The sequence below is a fragment of the Arachis ipaensis genome, chromosome B4 (assembly GCF_059453495.1).
Source record: "Arachis ipaensis isolate K30076 ecotype BB chromosome B4, ASM5945349v1, whole genome shotgun sequence".
NCBI classification, from domain to species: Eukaryota; Viridiplantae; Streptophyta; class Magnoliopsida; order Fabales; family Fabaceae; genus Arachis; species Arachis ipaensis.
Window position 1 is genome coordinate 73940641 of NC_142439.1, and position 21556 is coordinate 73962196.

At 40.6% G+C, this 21556-nt stretch overlaps 1 protein-coding gene across 1 annotated transcript; it reads left to right on the forward strand.

The window, feature by feature from the left end:
* Positions 1-1287: 1287 nt before the first annotated feature.
* Positions 1288-2262, forward strand: LOC107636544 (uncharacterized). The gene has a single exon (XM_016340044.1). The coding sequence runs from the start codon at positions 1288-1290 to the stop codon at positions 2260-2262; it is 975 nt and encodes a 324-aa protein (XP_016195530.1).
* Positions 2263-21556: the final 19294 nt, after the last annotated feature.

Sequence of the window (21556 nt, forward strand, 5' to 3'; positions counted from 1 at the left end):
TCTATTATTAATGCAATTCGAGGTATTTTCATATTTAATTTTGCTTTGCTTTATTTATAAATGCTTTTAATTTAATTTAGATATTTTTTCCTTTTGGCTTTGGTTAAATAATTGGTGACTCTTGAGTTATCAAACTCATTGTTGATTGAAAATTGGAATTCTTCAAGAATTAATTTAAGTTCTAATAACTCTAACTTTTCCCAAGGAAAGACTTGGATCTGAGGAATAAAAATTAATTCATCCACTTAACTTACCTTCATAGTTAGAGTTTAACAAAGTGGGAGAAAAATCCAATTCTCATTACAATTGATAAGGATAACCAGGATAGGACTTTCAGTTTTCATACCTTGCCAAGAGTTTTATTATCTATTTAATTTAATACAATTTACTTTCTTGCCATTTACTATTCTCGCTTTTTATTTTATACATTAAAAACCCCCCAATTTACAAACTCATAACAAATAATAAGACCATACTTCCCTAAAATTCCTTGAGAAGATGACCCGAGGTTTAAATACTCGGTTATCAATTTAAAAAGGGGTTTGTTACTTGTGACAACCAAACGTTTGTAAGAAAGGTTGATTGCTTGGTTTAGTAACTATACTTGCAACGAGAGTTTACTATAACTTCTGAACCATCAATCTTCAGTTCTTTTAGTCCTTGCAGGTGGCCACCCCCGCGCTCCGCCCCACCTCCGGCGTCGCTAGCACACGTCAACCTTCGCTCCACGTCAGCTCGGGGTCTCTCCCTCTCTCCTACTCGTCACCATCCGACTACCCGAGAACATCAGGTAACGAAAATTGGTGCCATCTGTGGGGATCCCGGCGCAGACATGGAGCGACCCATCCCCTCGGAGGAGCTCTGCGAAGGGGGCGGGGCTCGCCTGAGCAGGGCGAGTTCGACAGTCCATGCTGCCAAACAGCCGAGATCTTCCGTTCAACCAAACCAACAAATGTACACCAAGACCCCCGAAAGGCGTTCCTTCGGGGGACGGGGGCCGATAGTGCCAAGATCATGCAAGAACTCAGGCATAGATTACAAAATCTTGAGCGGGAGCTGGCGGCGAGGGCCCGATTCCACGAAGACGCCAGCCACTCGCACGGTGGGATCAGCCGGTCCCACGCCCGCACCCACTCCCCCTCCCGAGCACACGACAGCCAAGGAAAAAGCCTAACAAGGCACGAAGAGGCGCACCCACAAGCAACTTCCAGACCTACCCGAGGCGAATCGGAAAGCCGCTGGGAATCCCAGAAAGGGAAGGCCAGAAAATAACAAGATCCCATTATCATGGGAGCCACCCCTTTTCACCCCTCAATCCTCAAGGTCCGGCTACCAAAAAACTTTGACAAGCCGACGGACATGAGGTACGATGGGACCAAGGACCCTCAGGAGCATATCACAGCTTTTGAAGCAAGGATGAACTTGGAAGGGGTAGGCGACGCGGTAAGATGCCAGGCGTTCCCCGAGACACTGGCCGGTCCAGCAATTCGATGGTTTAACGCTCTCCCACAAGGATCCATCACAGCTTTTGCAGACATATCCCAAAGCTTCCTAGCTCGGTTCACGATGCGCATAGCTAAGGCAGAACACCCAATCAACTTATTGGGGGTTACCCAAAAACCTGGGGAGCCGACTAGGAAGTTCCTAGATAGGTTCAACGACGAGTGTTTGGAGATCGACGGCCTTATGGACTCAGTTGCTAGTCTATGCCTAACAAACGGCTTGCTAAACGAAGACTTTTGGAAGCAACTCACAACCAAACCTGTATGGACCATGCAGAAAATTCAAAGCGTGGCTAAGGAATACATCAATGATGAAGAGGTCAGTCAGGTTGTAGCAGCCAATAAACGGCAGCTCCCTAACTCGTCAGCTCGGCAGGCCACTCAGGTCGACAGATACAAAGAAGCTCCCAGGGATGGCACCCTAAACAAGTTACCCAAGCATCCACGGGTAGGAAGGTTCACGAACTACACGCCACTTACGGCGCCTATAGTAGAAGTCTACCAACAAATTGCAGACATGGGAATCCTGTCCAGACCTAGACCATTGAAAGAGAGAACGGGAGGCAACAAAAGCCTTTACTGTGATTACCACAAGGGATTTGGTCACAAAACCCAAGACTGCTTCGACTTCAAAGATGTCTTGGAACAGGCCATCAAAGAGGGAAAGCTGAGCGAATTCTCCCGGCTAATCAGAGAACCGAGGAGGCGGGAAAGGGAACGCTCCGAGGAAGAACAGAGCCAAACTATTAAACCAAGGTAAGAACCCACAGGGGATGCCAATAACCCCCCAACTTTCGTGGTCAACATCGTGGTCGGGCGCGACAGCCCCCCTAAATCCAAGTCGGCAGCGAAAAGGGACACCCGGGTACTCTCCATGTCGACAGATGGCCCCGCCGCCAGCAAAAGGCACCCCACAATATCTTTTGGCCCAGAAGATAAGTGGTTCAATGACCTCCCCGAAAACCCCCATGGTAGTTACCGCGATGGTCGGGACAGGACTAGTCGGGCGTATCCTCGTTGACACGGGAGCCAATTCTAACATTCTATTTAGAAACGTGTTCGATGCCATGGGACTCAAGGAATCCGACCTCAAGAATCACCAGCATGGAGTCATGGGACTAGGTGATAACTACATTAAGCTCGACGGGATGATCTCTCTCCCAATCTGCCTAGGAACCGGCGACGCCAGGAAATCGGTTATGGCGGACTTTGTAGTTCTCAAAGACTCCACTGCCTATAATATCATCCTAGGGAGAAAAACTATCAATGAATTCTCAGCTGTAATATGCACCAAGTTCCTAACAATGAAGTTTATAACGGACAAGGGAACAGTTGGCTCCATAAGGGGAGACCTAGAAATGGCAGTCGCATGCGACAGCGCCAGTCTCTCCTTAAGGAAAGAATCTAAGAAGGCAGCCGGTGTGTTCCTGGAAGATCTGGACGTCGGGATAGAGGACAAGCCAAGACCAGAACTAGAAGGAGACATGGAAAAGTTCCAAATAGGGAAGTCGGCAGATTAGTTTACCTTCGTAAATAGAAACCTACCCCCATGAACTTAAGGGCCCCCTTATAGAGATGTAAAGGCAAACGGTGACCTCTTCGTGTGGACTCCATCAGACATGCCAGGGTTGGGCCGAGGTCATGTCCCACCGGCTAGCGATAAATCCTAATGCCAAACTGGTAGCCCAGCGACGAAGAAAGATGTCGCAAGAAAGGGCTGAAGAAGTTGCCAAAAAAACAGTAGGACTGCTAGAAAGCAGGGTTCATCAAGGAACTCGAATACTCAACATGGCTGTCCAATGTCGTCCTAGTCAAAAAAGCCAGCGGAAAATGGAGAATGTGCGTCGACTACCCCGACCTGAACAAAGCATGCCCAAAATACTCCTTTCCCCTCCCAAACATTGACACCTTGGTTGACTCGGCGGCAGGTTATCGTTTCCTCAGCTTCATGGATGCCTATTCTGGCTATAACCAGATCCCGATGCACCGACCTGACGAGGACAAAACAGCATTCATAACACCAGGAGGCACTTATTGCTACAAAGTAATGCCCTTTGGACTGAAAAACACAGGGGTCACCTACCAAAGGCTAATGAGAAAAGTCTTCCATGACCTCATCGGCAAGTTGGTAGAGGTTTACGTCGATGACATCCTGGTAAAAATAGCGGAACCAAACAAGCTAATAGACGACCTCCAGGCTGTCTTCAAGGCACTAAGGAAATTCAACATGAGGCTCAATCTGCTTAAATGCGCATTCGCCATGGAAGCAGGAAAATTCCTAGGGTTCATGATAACACAAAGAGGGGTAGAGGCCAATCCGGACAAATGCGAAACCATCTTCAAAATGACAAGCCCTGGGTGCATCAAAGATGTACAACGACTTACAGGGAAGCTCACGGCTCTGTCTCGGTTCCTCGGCGCCTCGGCAGAAAGGGCCATCCCATTCTTCAACTTAATAAAGAAAGGGATCGCCTTCGAATGGATCCCGGCATGCGAAAAAGCATTCAACCATTTCAAAAAGATATTCTCGGAACCTCCCGTACTCAGCAAGCCTAGAGAAGGGGAGCCCTTATACTTGTACTTGGCTGTAACCACGCAAGCAATGGCGGAAGTCCTGGTCCGAGAAGAGGACAAAACTCAGTGCCCAATATACTTCATCAGCAAAAAACTCCAAGGGGCAGAGATGAGGTACTCCAAGTTGGAAAAGCTAGCCTACGCCCTACTGACCTCATCCAGAAGGCTAAAGCAATACTTCCAAGGGCACACAATCATTCTGAGAACCGACCAAGCCATCCGACAAGTCCTCCAGAAATCCGACTTGGCGGGAAGAATGATGGCATGGGCAATAGAACTGTCGCAATATGATTTGCAATACAAGCCCAAACAAGCAATCAAAGCCCAAGCCATGGCAGATTTCCTCGTAGAAGTCACAGGAGAGACTCCTGACACACTGAACACACAGTGAAAACTCCACGTTGATGGAGCATCCAACCAAGCGTTCGGAGGGGGCCGAAATCATCCTCGAAAACTTGGCAGGGGTAGCCTACGAGCAATCCATCAAGTTCGACATCCCGGTCTCCAACAACCAGGCCGAATACGAGGCCCTGATAGGGGGATTGATACTAGCCAAAGAAGTCAGAGCGTCGAGGGTGGAAGTCAGTAGTGACTCCCAGGTCATCACCTCCTAGGTAAATGGCAGCTACCAAGCTAGGGACGTGCTACTACAAAAATACCTAGAAAAGGTAAAAGAGCTATGCAAAAGCTTCTAAGAAGTCACAATCTAGCACGTCCCCAGAGAAAGAAACGCCTGAGCTGACCTCCTTTCTAAGCTGGCAAGCACCAAACCCGGGATAGGGAACAGATCCTTAATCCAAGGGTTAGCAACTGAACCCGCAATCGTCATGTGCACAACCCAGGTGCCGAACCTCCCTCCCCAATGGATAGATCCTATCTTCCGATACCTAGAGCATGCAGAAACACCCCCAGATGAGAAGGAGGCACAAGTTATTAAGAGGGAAGCTCCTAAATACACAATCGTACAAGGACAGTTGTGAAAGCAAGGGCTCCACCAACCCCTACTCAAATGTCTGCACCCCGACCAAACGGACTACGTCCTAAGAGAAGTCCACGAAGGGTGTTGTGGTCACCATATCGGAGGAAGATCTTTAGCAAGAAAGATCATTCGAGCAGGATATTATTGGCCCACAATGATGTCGGACGCCCAGGAGTTCGTGAAAAAATGCAAAAAAAAAATGCCAAGAAAATGCCAACTTCCATAAAGCACCACCCAAAGAGCTCAGCTTAATGATGGCCCCCCGACCTTTCGCCCAATGGGGAGTCGACCTCTTAGGACCATTCCCACCGGGACCTGGACAAGTGAAATACTTGATAGTGGCCATAGACTATTATACCAAATGGTGGAGGCAGAACCACTAGCCAGCATATCCTCAGCAAATTGCCAAAAGTTCATATGGAGGCAAGTGGTCACCAGGTTTGGAATCTCGGAAACCATCATATCGGACAACGGGACATAGTTCACCGACAATAAGTTTAAAGATTTCCTAGAAGGGCTAAATATCAAACAGAGGTTCTCCTTAGTCAAGCACCCCCCAAACCAATGGCCAGGTAGAGGCAGCCAACAAAGTTATCCTAAAAGGATTGAAGAAGCGACTAGAAGAAAAGAAGGGCTCATGGGCAGATGAGCTAGCCTCGGTCTTGTGGTCCTACAGGACCACCCTCCAATCATCTACCGGCGAAACCCCCTTCCGACTCACATACGGGGTCGACGCAGTCATCCCAGTCGAGGTCAGGGAACCAAGCCCAAGGTTACTGATAAACCCCAATTTTGTGGTTTATCTTGTTCTTATTTTGGGGGATTTTATCACCTTTTCTCACATTTATTCAATGAAATAGCATGGTTTTGCAATTCTCCCTTGATTTATGCTTAAATGTGAAAACATACTTTTTAGGCCTTAAAATAGCTAAATTCAATTCACTTTAATTCCATTCGATGCCTTGATATATTTGTTGAGTGATTTCAGGTTCATAGGACAAGTATTGGATGGAAGAAGTGAGGAGAAAAGCATGCAAAGTGGGAGAACTCATGAAGAAATGAAGGAACCGTAAAGCTGTTAAGTCCGACCTCTTCGCACTCAATCGACCATAACTTGAGCTACAGAGGTCCAAATGAGGCGGTTCCAGTTGCGTTGGAAAGCTAACATCCAGGGCTTCAAAATAATATAAAATTTGTCATATGTTGCCTGACGCATAGGGGCGCACACGCGAGCCAATGGAGCACGTGAATCCACTTTAGTAAATCGTCCCCAGCGATTTCTGAAGCATTTTAGGCCCAATCCAACCCATTTCTGATACTTTTGAACCCAAGAATGATACACGGAAAACTTGTCTCTCAACAAATTCTCCTTCGGCAAGTATACCGAATTGTCGTCAAGTAATAACTCACAAAAGAGTGAGGTCGAATCCCACAGAGATTAACGGATTAAGCAATCAATGGTTAATTGATGATCCTAGTTAGACGAATCAGATTGGAGTGATAAGCAACAAGGAAATGTAAATGGCATAAAAGTAAAGAAAGCAATAAAGTGCAGAAAAGTAAAATGGCAAGAAAAGTAAATATAAGAACTAAAAATAAAATGAACATTGGGATCAAGAGATATTGCAATCCTCAGGATCAAGTTCATTCTCATCTCTTCCTCAATCAATGCGTTCATTGATCTCGTTGGCAATCTTAAGTGATCGAATTACAATATTACAATTCCTTGTAATTCAATCTCTCAAATCTTGATCAATAGCCAATTCCTTGGTCAATTGCTCATGAGAAGAGATGAAGTATGGTCACTGATTATACCACATGCTTTTCCAAATCAAGTGTCGGTAGGGTTATAGTCACATACCCATCCAACCCCAATTTGGTCCAACATGAGAAAGCATTTCTAGCATGATCTCTTCATTCCTCTTCCAAGGTTCAGAAGAGATCCAAGTATGAATAGCTTCTTTTCCAAGATAACTATCCAATTGGATGAAGATTGAAAGCTTTCTAGTAAAATCAAGAGAAAAGATAGAAGAAGAATAATGAAAACTAATATTGATCCATCAAATTACAACAGAGCTCCCTAACCCAATGAAAAGAGTTAGTTGATCATTGCTCTACCAAAATAGAAAAGAAAGAAAGTGCACAAAAGTAAAGATGAAGATTAAAACTAAAATTGAAACTTCAAAATTCATAAATGAAAAGTACAAAGAAAAGAAAGAGAAGGAAAAGTGTGTAAGGGGAGGGAGTCCGAAGACCCCTCTTCAATCTCCCAATTCCCTTAATTCTCCGTTCCAGTATCCTCGAATGTAAAAACTAAGGCCTTTATATAGGCTCTCCTAAATTACAAAATGAAATTAAAAGCAAATTACAATGAAATGAAAATTTCTATTCTAGATGCTTCTTGTGGCCTTGATTGGTTGACACTTGTGGGCTTGCTTGCTTGAGCTTTGAAGTGGACTTGAGAGAGAAGTGAATCAAATTGAGGTCCAAGATGACTTGGCGTTATTGCTGCCATTAGCCATACTAACGCTACAAGTGTGGCGTTAGTGCTAAAGTTAGTGTGGCTAACGTCACACTTGCTACCCAGTTGGTGTTTTGGGGCTTAAAAGATGCCTCTTGTTTGTGCTCCAATTTCATGCCCACTATAGAGTATTATATATCGTTGGAAAGCTCTAAATGTCAGATTTCTAACGCAACTAGAATCACCTCAATTGGATCTCTGTAACTCAAGTTATGCTCCTTTGAAGGGGACATGGTTGCTGGCATAGTGGCTGGCGTTATTGAAAAACGTGAGTGCCAATAACGTCCGCGTCCAGGGGGTGAATGTTGCCAGTTTCTGAAGCTCAAACTTAATGTCCACCCCAAACTATTATATATTGTTGGAAAGTCCTGGATGTCTACTTTCCAATGCCTTTGGAAGCGCATCATTTGGAGCTCTACAACTCGAGTTATACTTCTTGGAAGGTGAAGAGGTCAGCTGGCCTTACTACAGGTTGATACCATGTTCATCTTTGCACTTTCGGGGCAGGTTTTCTCCCTCAAATTTAGTGTCCACTATGTAGTGTAATATATGCTTGGAAAGCTCTGGAATCCTACTTTCCAATTCCATTGGAATCACCTCATTTGGAGCTTTATGGCTCAAGTTATTCTTGTTTGAAGAAGGCATGGTCAGGCTGCCAGGTGAGATTTTTGCCAACGTTAATGTCCACGTTAACTACACTAACGTGGCCATTAACGTGGGTCTTTCTTTGCTTCGCAAACATTAGTGGCACTCACCTTTTCCACTAACATTGGCGTTTCCCTTTCCTTCCACGTTAGTTCCCACGTTAATGTAACTAACGTGAAAGCTAACGTGGGTCTTCTAGCCTTCGCAAACGTTAGTGGCACTCACCTTTTCCACTAACGTTGGCGTTTCCCTTCCTTCTTCAAAGTTAATGCCATTAACGTTCCCACTAACGTTCCAACTTTCCTTTCTTCCACGTTAATGGCCACGTTAGTGGCACTAATGTAGCCACTAACGTGGCTCTTCTCTGCTTCTTGTTACCTGAAATCAATCAAACAAAGTACATCAAAGTCTTGCTCTTAATCATGAGATCACGTATCATCCATTTTATCATTCAATGCATGCATAATTCTCATGAAATCATTCAAAATTCACAATGTTTGCTTGAATCATGGTATGAATGCATTTTCAACCAAATACTTGCTTATTTCTTAAGAAAATGCATGAAACCAACCTAAAGCATACAAAAAATGGCTAGTAAAACTAGCCAAGATGCCCTGGCATCACAACACCAAACTTAAATCTTGCTTGTCCCCAAGCAAGAAAAGAACTATGCACAAAGAATTCTCTTAATTGGAATGCATTGAAGAATTGCTTATGATGCCTTAGTGGGTGAAGTGAATAAGTGATAGTGGGGTTAACTCTAACTTGTATGCTTATGCAAGGATTCCAGTGCTCATTAGTCCTTACATTTTGGAAGTCTTAGATCTTAGGACTTTTATTCAAATGATATTATGGAATCCTCTTTATAGATTGTCACCTTTGAAGCAGCACTTATTTCTAGCATTTTTTTTTCTTTTTGTATCTTGGCCTCGACTCTAGGTATCATGTCTCAAAGCATCTTTTTAAGATAAGCTTTCAATCAATACTCCCAAACCAGTTGGTCTAAGGTATTAGGTGTTGAAGCACCCCTTAGTATATACTTGCTCAAGCCTCTCTCTTTGACACAAATCCACCACAAGCATGTAACTAGGACAATAACTCTTTGAGTTCTTGTTTCTTTCTTTTTCTTCCTAGTAATTGATGCTCAGAGCCTTGGGCTTGTTCTTTGTTTTTCTTATTCTTTTGTTTTCTTTTGTTGCTGCTTCTTGGATCAATAGATGTTTGAGAAATTCCATAATACTTTTCTAAATTTCAATTCCTGTCTATGAGCTCCCATGCAATTTTTCACAAACATGCAACCTCAATACACAATCATACAATCAGAACCTCCACTCCTCTTAATCTTTTGCTTGCCCCAAGATTTATAAAATTCTTCGACATTTTCCTTTCAAAAGAATGATTTCTTTGTTGCATTCTTAGAGATATTGGGTGCAAGTAAAATTCAAGATGATAATCATGATATCATAGCAACATGTTACAAATCAAATATCAAATTATACTTATTCACAAGGAGTAATCACACATGCATACAAAGAAAATAGAGGACAATCATGCAATTTAAAGTGCTGGAAATAAGTCAGAGGTAAAAGGAACTTTACCACCTTGTAGTTCATCTTCATTGTTGTTGCCCTTTTCCTCCTATTCTTTCGCTTCCCACACCAAACTTAGAATGATTGCTTATACTCAAGCAACAATTAAAACAGTGGTGATGGGGTCTATGACGGATCATGAATGTCTTAGAATGAAGTGTGAGTATGCATGTGTTTCAGCAAGCAAGATTAAGGATACAATAAAGGCACAAGAGATACAAACAGAGACATTTTAATTGCATTAATAAGTGGTGTTGGCATGGTACTTTGCATGAAAGTTAAGTGGCAACACCAAACTTAGTGTGACACTGTCATTTTAGAATGATGCAAATACCTAGTGAAGATTGAAAATCATTTTGTTGCATGGCAACACCAAACTTAGAATGCAATCATATGTCAAATGATTGAAAGTAAACTATGTAAGGAAAGAAAATGTTACCTACGGTTGGGTTGCCTCCCAACAAGCGCTGTTTTAATGTCATTAGCTTGACATGTTGTTCATGAGTTTCTTCCTCTTCTTCCAGTTTGTTAAGAGGAATGACCTCAAGAGGAAAGAGGAGCCAGTTAATGCCCCTTGTTTTGAGTGCCTCTCCCCAGCAAGCTTTCTTTTGTTGTTAGTTTGTGTAAACTTGTTTGTTGGGGTAGGGGTGGGATGGCTTTTAGTTGACCTTTTCATTTTTCTGGATATTGTCCTTCTTTTCTTGGTCACCATCCTCTTTTTAGTGCTCATGTTGATTGCCTTCACCACCTTGATTTCAGTACTTGGGTGTTGTATGATGGTTGGAGCATCCTCTTCATCAAGAGCTTCTTGAATTGGTGGTTCAATGAACTCATCCTTTATGCAACTCTCTGTTTTATTGGAGTTGTGTGGACTCCGTTGATTGACTTCCTCCCTTTTTCTTGACCTTTGAATGAACTTCTCTATTTCTGGAGAGAGTGAAGTGGTCACTCTTTGTAATCTCATCTCTTCAATGAATTGTTCTTCAGAATAGAGTTGTGCATTCTGTCTCAATTTTCTTCATGGTCTCTTTTTGCTATTTTCTCCTCTTCGTTTGTCTTTATTATTTCTTCAAGGAGGAGTTCTATCCTAGCGAGTATCTCTTCTTCTCTACTTTTTTTGAGTTCTTCCATGATGAGTTCCATCCTAGCAAGTCTATCTAAAGGAGGTTGGGTAGGTTGCAATGGTTGGTCGGGGTTGGCTTGTGAATGGAATTGGTTGTTTTGTGGTTGTGTGTTTTGAAAGTGATATGACTCTTGTGGGTAGTGGATTGAGTTTTGTGGATGGTGAAATGAATTGTATGGATTTTGGATAGACTTTTGTGCTGAGGCATACTCAAATGATGAAGAATTTAGGCATGTAAAACTTGGAGGTGAGGTTGTATAATTGAGAGGTGATGGCTCTTGATGAATTGGGTATGAATGAGTGAAATCTCTTTGATTTTGATCTTCCCAGCCACAACTTGAGTAGTGATCAATTTCACCAAAATATGAACCATTTTGTGGCTCTGGAAAGTATCCCATTTCATGTTCTTGATACTCTCACCCACCATGAGCATAGTAAATTGGATCATCCTGTGGTGGTGAAGAGTTTCTCACGAAATGTGATTGACTACAATATGATGGATGCTCCTTTCTTTCTTGCAAAAAGCTCTGTCTTAAAATAATACTCACCAAAAGACATTGGAATCTCCATTGTAATAAATGAGGGATTCTTAGTGAGGCAATGTCACAAACAGTTGGTTAGCAAAAGAAAATAAAGAAACAAAAGAAAATAAAGACAAAAGAAAAGTGTCTAATCTAGTAAATCAATCAACCGGTAGTTTGTTAATCATAATTAATCCCCGGCAACGGCGCCATAAACTTGATACACAGAAAATTTGTCTCTCAACAAATTCCCCTTCAGCAAGTATACCGAATTGTCGTCAAGTAATAACTCACAAAAGAGTGAGGTCGAATCCCACAGAGATTAACGGATTAAGCAATCAATGGTTAATTGATTATCCTAGTTAGACGAATCAGATTGGAGTGATAAGCAATAAGGAAATGTAAATGGCTTAAAAGTAAAGAAAGCAATAAAGTGCAGAAAAGTAAAATGGCAAGAAAAGTAAATGTAAGAACTAAAAATAAAATGAACATTGGGATCAAGAGATATTGCAATCTTCCGGATCAAGTTCATTCTCATCTCTTCCTCAATCAATACATTCATTGATCTCCTTGGCAATCTTAAGTGATCGAATTACAATTCTTTGTAATTCAATCTCTCAAATCTTGATCAATAGCCAATTCCTTGGTCAATTGCTCATGAGAAGAGATGAAGTATGGTCACTGATTATACCACATGCTTTCCCAAATCAAGTGTTGGTAGGGTTATAGTCACATACCCATCCAACCCCAATTTGGTCCAACATGAGAAAGCATTTCTAGCATGATCTCTTCATTCCTCTTCCAAGGTTCAGAAGAGATCCAAGTATGAATAGCTTCTTTTCCAAGATAACTACCCAATTGGATGAAGATTAAAAGCTTTCTAGTAAAATCAAGAGAAAAGATAGAAGAAGAATAATGAAAACTAATATTGATCCATCAAATTACAACAGAGCTCCCTAACCCAATGAAAAGAGTTAGTTGATCATTGCTCTACCAAAATAGAAAAGAAAGAAAGTGCAGAAAAGTAAAGATGAAGATTAAAACTAAAATTGAAACTTCAAAATTCATAAATGAAAAGTACAAAGAAAAGAAAGAGAAAGAAAAGTGTGTAAGGGGAGGGAGTCCGAAGACCCCTCTTCAATCCCCCAATTCCCTCAATTCTCCATTCCAGTATCCTCGAATGTAAAAACTAAGGCCTTTATATAGGCTCTCCTAAATTATAAAATGAAATTAAAAGCAAATTACAATGAAATGAAAATTTCTATTCTAGATGCTTCTTATGGCCTTGATTGGTTGACACTTGTGGGCTTGCTTGCTTGAGCTTTGAAGTGGACTTAAGAGAGAAGTGAATCAAATTGAGGTCCAAGATAACTTGGCATTATTGCTGCCATTAGCCATACTAACGCTACAAGTGTGGCGTTAGTGCTAAAGTTAGTGTGGCTAACGTCACACTTGCTACCCAGTTGGTGTTTTGGGGCTTAAAAGATGCCTCTGGTTTGTGCTCCAATTTCATGCCCACTATAAAGTATTATATATCGTTGGAAAACTCTAAATGTCAGCTTTCTAATGCAACTAGAATCACCTCAATTGGATCTCTGTAACTCAAGTTATGCTCCTTTGAAGGGGACATGGTTGCTGGCATAGTGGCTGGCGTTATTGAAAAACGTGAGGGCCAATAACGTCCACGTCCAGGGGGTGAATGTTGCCAGTTTCTAAAGCTCAAACTTAATGTCCATCCCATACTATTATATATTTTTGGAAAGCCCTGGATGTCTACTTTCCAACGCCTTTGAAAGCGCATCATTTGGAGCTCTACAACTCGAGTTATACTTCTTGGAAGGTGAAGAGGTCAGCTGGCCTTACTACAGGTTGATACCATGTTCATCTTTGCACTTTCGGGGCAGGTTTTCTCCCTCAAATTTAGTGTCCACCATGTAGTGTCATATATGCTTGGAAAGCTTTGGAATCCTACTTTCCAATGCCATTGGAATCACCTCATTTGGAGCTTTGTGGCTCAAGTTATTCTTGTTTGAAGAAGGCTTCGTCAGGCTGCCGGGTGAGATTTTTGCCTACGTTAATGTCCATGTTAACTACACTAACGTGGCCATTAACGTGAGTCTTCCTTTTCTTCGTAAATGTTAGTGGCACTCACCTTTTCTACTAACGTTGGCATTTCCCTTTCCTTCCACGTTAGTTCCTACGTTAATGTAACTAACGTGAAAGCTAACGTGGGTCTTCTAGCCTTCGCAAACGTTAGTGGCACTCACCTTTTTCACTAACGTTGGCGTTTCCCTTCCTTCTTCAAAGTTAATGCCATTAACGTTCCAACTTTCCTTCCTTCCACGTTAATGGCCACGTTAGTGGCACTAACGTAGCCACTAACGTGGCTCTTCTCTGCTTCTTGTTACCTGAAATCAATCAAACAAAGTACATCAAAGTCTTGCTCTTAATTATGAGATCACGCATCATCCATTTTATCATTCAATGCATGCATAATTCTCATGAAATCATTCAAAATTCACAATGTTTGCTTGAATCATGGTATGAATGTATTTTCAACCAAATACTTGCTTATTTCTTAAGAAAATGCATGAAACTAACCTAAAGCATACAAAAAATGGCTAGTAAAACTAGCCAAGATGCCCTGGCATCAAAGGATTGGAGGGGGAATGAACCAAGTAGTCATAGTTTTAGTTTTCATCATGTTTTAGGGTAGAATTCTAGAGAGATAAGCTCTCCCTTCTCTCTAGAATTTAGGGTAGTTTAGGATTAATTTTGTCAAATTCATCTTTCAATTCTTGTTTTGATTTCAATTCTCTTTATGTTTTAGTGTTCTATTGTCTTTGATCTTCTAATTCCTCTTGTTAATTTCTTGTTTTACTTTCTTTTATATTGATGAACCATTGTTGAATCTTAATTTTCTTTAATGCAATTTTATGTTTCTATGTCCTTTTTATGTTCATCTTAATTGTTATTATTGATTTCTTGCTTATGTTAGTTATGGGTTTCTTTTAATTCTTGCATTCTATGATGTTTGCTTTTATTGCACACTAGGTGTTTGATAGAATGTTTCCTTTAGTTTTTGAGTAGTTCTCTTTGCTCTTGGCCTAGGCTAAGGGAATTGAGTGACCTTAAGTCATTGGATCTCAATGAATTGGTGATTTGAGAACCCTTGGTGATCAATTTGATACTCATTGACGCCAACCCACTACTAATCCAATTAGTAGGTAGGTTGGGACTTATGGGTTGATGTGATCAAGCCTATTTGACGTACTTCAAGCCTAAGAGTAGATATTACGTACTTAAGGCTTTGGAAGTAGACTTAATAGGTTGGCCTCTCATGATTGTCAATATTTGGTTTGTAGACAAGGATGGTGATCTCAATTACCTATGTCTAGCCAAGAGTACTTCTCCTTTATTTTATTAGTTCTTGTTATTTTACTTTCTTGCCATTTACTATTTCTCATCATTTACTACGCTTTCCTGGTATGCCTTCCAAGTGTTTGACAAAATGCTTGGTTGGATGTTAGAGTAGAATTTTATGCTCTTAGCTTGGGAAGGTAACTTAGGAACTCCTGAGTTACTAATGTCCAAGTGATTGACGATTGGGAGCCATTAACGCTAGATCTCACTAATTGATTCGGTGGAGAACTAGGACTTATGGACTTGGATTGACATAGCTCACTTGACTTTCCTCTACTATTAGTTAGGGGTTAACTTAGTGGGGTTGGTCCTTGCCAATTCTCATGTTGTGGTTAGTGATAAGGATAGAAATCCTTGACCACCAACCTTTGCCAAGGTCTTTTTGTTATTTGAATTTCCTTACCATTTACTTTTCATGTCTCTTATTCCAAAAACCCCAAAACATACTTCATAGCCAATAATTGAGCACTTCATTGCAATTCTTTGTGAGACGACCCGAATTCTAAATACTTCGGTTAATTTTCATTGGGGTTTGTACTTGTGGCAACTCAAATTTTTTATGTGGGAATTGTTTGTTGGTTTAGAACTATGCTTATAACGAAGTTCTTATTTCTAGAAGAGAAATTCTAGACCGACACGACAAATTCTCATTATCAAAATGGCGCCGTTGCCGGGGAGTTGCAATGGTGTTATATTGTTGGCTATTGTGAATATTGTGAATATGTTTGCCTTTTGCTTATTTGTTAGTTTTTGTTAGCTTTAGGAATTTGTTCTCATTTTTGTTAGTTTTTTTTTGTTTTTATTTGCTCTTATGAATTCTCATCCTCACTTTGGCTATGAGTTTGGCTCAAATTATGTTGTAGGGAATGGAAGCTACAATGAGGATATGCATCAAGGATGGAACAATCAAAGATGGGAGGAGCCTCAAGGGATTGATCAACCTTCTTGACAACAACAACCTCCGGATTCTTATGGGTATAACTCTCATCCTAATGCATATCAATCTAATGGATGTGGTGACCTTTATTGTGATTGTCAACAACCACCACCACGTGCCTATGAACCACCCCCTCAACATGGTTTTGAACCACCTTACTCACAAGCCTCCTACCACCAAACACCTCATTATGACCCTAATCCTTATCCACCATACCAACCACCTTATGAACCATATGAACCACACATGGAAACACCACCATTCCAACATAATTACTCTCAAGAACCACCTCAATATGCACCATCTCCATACCCTTACCAAGATGAACCACCTTCCAATTATGAATCTTTTCCCTCAAACAATGAACCCTCTTTTCCACCACCACCCCCCGATGAAGCCCTCGTGCTAAGAGATCTTGACTCTCAATTCCAACGGCGACACGAGGAGGATGAAAAGATGTTTGCGGAGCTAGGAGCCAAGATGGCTATCCTAGTGGAAGCCGTTAGCAATATGGCCTCCTCCCAACTAAGCAATCAAGGAACTCCAATTGACGAATGAGGAGAAGCAACCAAGGAGCATAGTGAGGGAGTGAGTTTAGAGCTTCAAGGTGAAGAAGAGGAGTTGAATAAAGAATCGCCACAAGGGGAGAAAGATGAGACAATTGAGCTGGAAGGAGTGGTTGAAGACCTAGGAGATGTTGGAAGTCCATGGAGATGTAGCATTAGAGAGACCTCTTCCAAGAAGCTTGATATTGATGTTGAGGAGGGTGTACAACCTCTAAAGCATATCTTGTTTAAAGACTTTGAAAAGGTTGATCAAGAGATGGATTCAATCATTCAGGAGTTCCTATCTACAATTGAATCCTCTCCCATTGGGAATTGAGGTCAAAGAAGAAGATGCACAACCTCTCATGCCTTTGGTAAGCAATGAAGAAAAGATTGAATTGGAAGCAAGCCACTAAGAGGAAGAAATTGAGGAAAGTTGCAAAGAGGTGGAAGATACAAAGGAAGAGCACAAGGGAATGGATCTCACATTGGCTAAGTGTGAGGAGGTCCCCCTTCCTAAGTCACCATCATCCAACATAACATTCAAGTGGGTAAAATCCTTTTTCTTAAGCTTTACCTTCTCACTTGAATATGGTTTGATTGAAAATGATGGTCAACTTAGAGCTCTTTGTGGAGTTAAGAGTAGGAGAGAGTTGTGTAGTGGTTGGACACATCACTCTAAGTTCATAATGGTTGCATGCTCAAAGTTGAATAGCAATGGTTGGTGTAGAACCAAATTGCATGGGTCTAGGAAGTTGTTTGGAGGCTTCTTTGAGAATTTCAAGACTAAACCACCCAATTGGAATCATGATGATCAATTTGAAGATGGGTGTCAAAACAAAGTGTGGGATCCCGGATCGCACAAGGAAAATCAACTTTGGGAGCTCATAGTTTGTGAAGAACTCCATCAAAGCTTGAAGATATTAACATTAAAGAATGGAGCTTATTGAAGACTCAAGCATTGGTGGATGTTCAAGGATGGATTCAAGCACAAGCCACCTTGATGAAGAGTCCCCCATAAGTCTAACTTAAGGACAATAAACAAAAGTGCTAGGTGGGAGACACCCCACCATGGTAACATCCTTTCATTTTTCTCTTTTGTATATATTGGTAAAACTAGTTTAATTTCATGTTTTGATTAGTTAGTTGAGTTTATTTGGGAGTCTCATAGGTTAAATAAGGTTTTATGATGTTTTGGTAGCTGTTTGGAGGTTTGGAATGCTTGGATTGGTGCAAAAACATAGAAAAATTTTGAAAAACAGAGCACCACCCACGCGCACGCGCACTCCACGCGTACGCGTGACCCAAGTATTTTCGGCCATCCACGCGCACGCGTCATATATACGTACGCGTGGATTGAGTTTTTTCCACTTCCCATACATTTACCCGAGAGTTGTGCCTGAAGTGTGCCAACTTTGTGCCCCAAGGCACGCGCACACGTACCTTGCACGTTCGCGTCGACTCTCTGCCTTGCCATGCACGCGTCCGCGCATTGCGCGCATACGCGCCGCTTCCATTTCATCAATCCACGCTCACGCGCACATGACGCACATGCGTGGATTGCCCTGTTTCACTCACTTTCTTTTCTTTTCCTCTTTCCATTTCTTTCCTTCCTCTCTCCTCTCTTCTTTTCTTTCCACCCTTCAAGCATCATCCAACACTACCAAGCATCATATAACACCATTTCTTTTAGTTAATTAGTTAGTTTAATTTTTATTTTCCATTATAAGTGTTGGATTACTAATCTTGTTTACTGTTTACTGCTACTGCTTATTGATAGGATGTTAGTTTAACATCATTGTTGTTAATTGTACTTGTTGGATTTCTTTGTTGAGGTTGTATTTGGTTACTTGGTTTGGAATTTTTCATGTTTAACACTTTTGAATACCAAGTACTTGTTACATTGCCTTCATGCATCTTAACTCTTTGAATTGCATGTTTTGGCCACCATGCATTCATCATCTATTGTTAGGCAATTGTACATTATCAATGCATTTTTTTAGGATGCTTGTTCTAATTGATCATCACCTATTTCATGCATTGAGATTGTGGAATTGTGAAATTGGATCGAAAGCTTACCTAGTGACATATTTTTGAGCTTTGTAAAGCTTTGTGGGCCATGCTTGCTATGTGATTGATTTCCACTTCTATCCGCTTTTTCCTAAGTTTCATAGCATCCATGTGTTTCACCTCTATGCCACTTTAGTGTTGCAACAACTTCAATATGTGTCATTGATTATTGTGTGAGCTTCATATACCATTTTGTTCACTAAGTCTACATACACATCAATCAATGCTCATGCATTATTCAATTTCACAATTGCTTGATTAATTGCTTGAATGCTTTCATGCCTCTTCACTACTTGTGTGGTTGACTTAACCTACAAGTCTTTTAAAGTATCTCAAGCACACTAGAATGAGTGAAGTGCATGTTTTATTTTGTATAATTTGTGACATGATCTTTAAATACTAGGGTGTGAGTACTAAACCGCATGCAAGTTAGGACCCACACACTTATTTGTCATTAATGTCACACTAATTCACTCACTCATTTCTAGTGGTTTACCTCATTCCAACAATCCATGCTCCCTTGCTTGTGCATTCACTTGTCTTATTATCTCCTATTTTCTATGTTTAGGATGAGTCATCATAAGCAAAAACGGAAGCAGGAGAAGAACACGCAGCATCGGTTGACCTACCAGCTGAAAGTAGCAACTCAGAAAGTCGCCGTACCCCCTTGCTCATCTTTGAGTGCACCGAGGACGGTGCAAACTTTTAAGTGTGGGGAGGTCGTCCGTCCGCTCGGCATTTTTGGGTGACAAGTTTCTAATCCCAACACTTTTGCATTTCATTTTTAGGTCTTTTAGGATTTTTGGTTGCATTGCATATGTATATATTAAGCTTAGTCAAAATCATGATATTTTCCAAGGATTTTATCTATAGGGCACCCCAATTGAAAAAAAAAATTTTAGAACTTGCTTGAATTATATACTTTGTGGAACATGATTTTTGAGCTAAGAACACAAGCATGTGATATTTGAGCCTAATTGTGTGGTTACATCATACATAACCACTTACTTTCATTCTTGTGTGCATTATTCTCTTCCTATGATTGTAATCTTTGATTTGTTTAATTCTATATGTCCATTATTTTGTGTATACATGCATTTATATGATTGAGGCCATTTTCAAATAGCTCACTTACCCAAATAGCCAACCTTTTATCTTCCATTGTTAACCAATTTTGAGCCTATGCTTAACCCATTTGTTTTTAACTATAGCACATTACAAGCCTAAGTGAAAAACAATAAATGTCCCTTATTTGGATCTTTGATTAGCTTAGGCTAGTGAGAGTGTTTATCATTTAATTTTGGGAGAGTTGGGAACATTGGGTAGAGATAAACGTATAGTTGATATTTGTGTTGAAAATTTTGGAAATTGAAAACATACTCATGCATCAATCATGTTTATACCATATGCATTGGTGTTCTTGTCTATATTTTAGTTTGAAAAAAAATGAGAAAAACAAAAAGAAAAAGAACATATATATATATATATAAGAAAAAAAATATATAGAAAAAGAAAAAAAACTAGAAAAAGAATTGCAGTAAAAAGGGGACAAAGTGCCCCAAGGAAAAGCTCAATAAAAATCAATGCATATGTGTGGTGTCCAAAAATAGAATGCATGAATGTGTGGAAAAGTGAAAAATGGGTAGTTAGGATTGTTAGAATGGTATAGGGTATCATAGGTTAGGTGGGAAGTTTAAGTTAATCAAAGATTCGAATTTCAAGCTCACTTGACCATATGCATCCTACATTGACCCTAGCCCCATTACAACCTATGGGAAAGACCTCATGATATTTGTATGCATGCATAAAGTAATTGTTGATTGTTAGATGAAAAACAAATCTTGGAAAGCATGATTAGGGGATAATTGAGTGAATCAACCCCATACACTTGAGCGATTAGAGCGGATACACATCCGGTGAGGGTTCAATTGCTCAATTACATGTTTCCACCCATGATCATCTGATTTCCTACAAGTTTGTAAAATATTTTTAATAATTCAATTCAATTGTGGGTTGAGTGATTGCTATTGCCTTAGCCCTTGTGTTTGTATATGTATTCTTAGAAATTGATTTATTTTGACTAAGTGGATGCATTCATGTAGATAGATTGCATATAGATAGGTTGCATGTAGTTAGTTAGCATTGAATAAATGTTCATAACCCTTTTCTTGTCCTTCTTTATTCTTAGCATGGGGACATGCTTGGTTTAAGTGTGGAGAGATTTGATAAACCCCAATTTTATGGTTTATCTTATGCTTATTTTGGGGGATTTTATCACTTTTTCTCACATTTATTCAATGAAATAGCATGGTTTTGCAATTCTCCCTTGATTTGTGCTTAAATGTGAAAACATGCTTTTTAGGCCTTAAAATAGCTAAATTCAATTCACTTTAATTCCATTCGATACCTTGATGTATTTGTTGAGTGATTTCAGATTCATAGGGCAAGTATTGGATGGAAGAAGTGAGGAGAAAAGCATGCAAAGTGGGAGAACTCATGAAGAAATGAAGGAACCGTAAAGCTGTCAAGTCCGACCTCTTCACACTCAATCGACCATAACTTGAGCTATAGAGGTCCAAATGAGATGGTTCCAGTTGTTTTGGAAAGCTAACATCCGGGGCTTCGAAAGGATATAAAATTTGCCATATGTTGTCTGACGCATAGGGGCGCGCACGTGCCATGTGCGCGCGCGCCGATGGAGCATGTGGGTCCACTTTGGTGAAATCGCCCACAGCGATTTTTGAAGCATTTTTGGGTCCAATCCAACTCATTTCTGATGCTTTTGAACCCGAGGATTGAAGAGGGAATGAACCAAGTAGTCATAGTTTTAGTTTTCATCATGTTTTAGGGTAGAATTCTAGAGAGAGAAGCTCCCCCTTCTCTCTAGAATTTAGGGTAGTTTAGGATTAATTTTCTCAAATTCTTCTTTCAATTCTTGTTTTGATTTCAATTCTCTTTATGTTTTAGTGTTCTATTGTCTTTGATCTTCTAATTCCTCTTGTTAATTTCTTGTTTTACTTTCTTTTATGTTGATGAACCATTGTTGAATCTTAATTTTCTTTAATGCAATTTTATGTTTCTATGTCCTTTTTATGTTCATCTTAATTGTTATTGTTGATTTCTTGCT

Bases quoted from the DNA above. Each gene is read 5' to 3' on its own strand.
- LOC107636544 (XM_016340044.1), top strand. From the start codon at position 1,288: ATGGGAGCCACCCCTTTTCACCCCTCAATCCTCAAGGTCCGGCTACCA.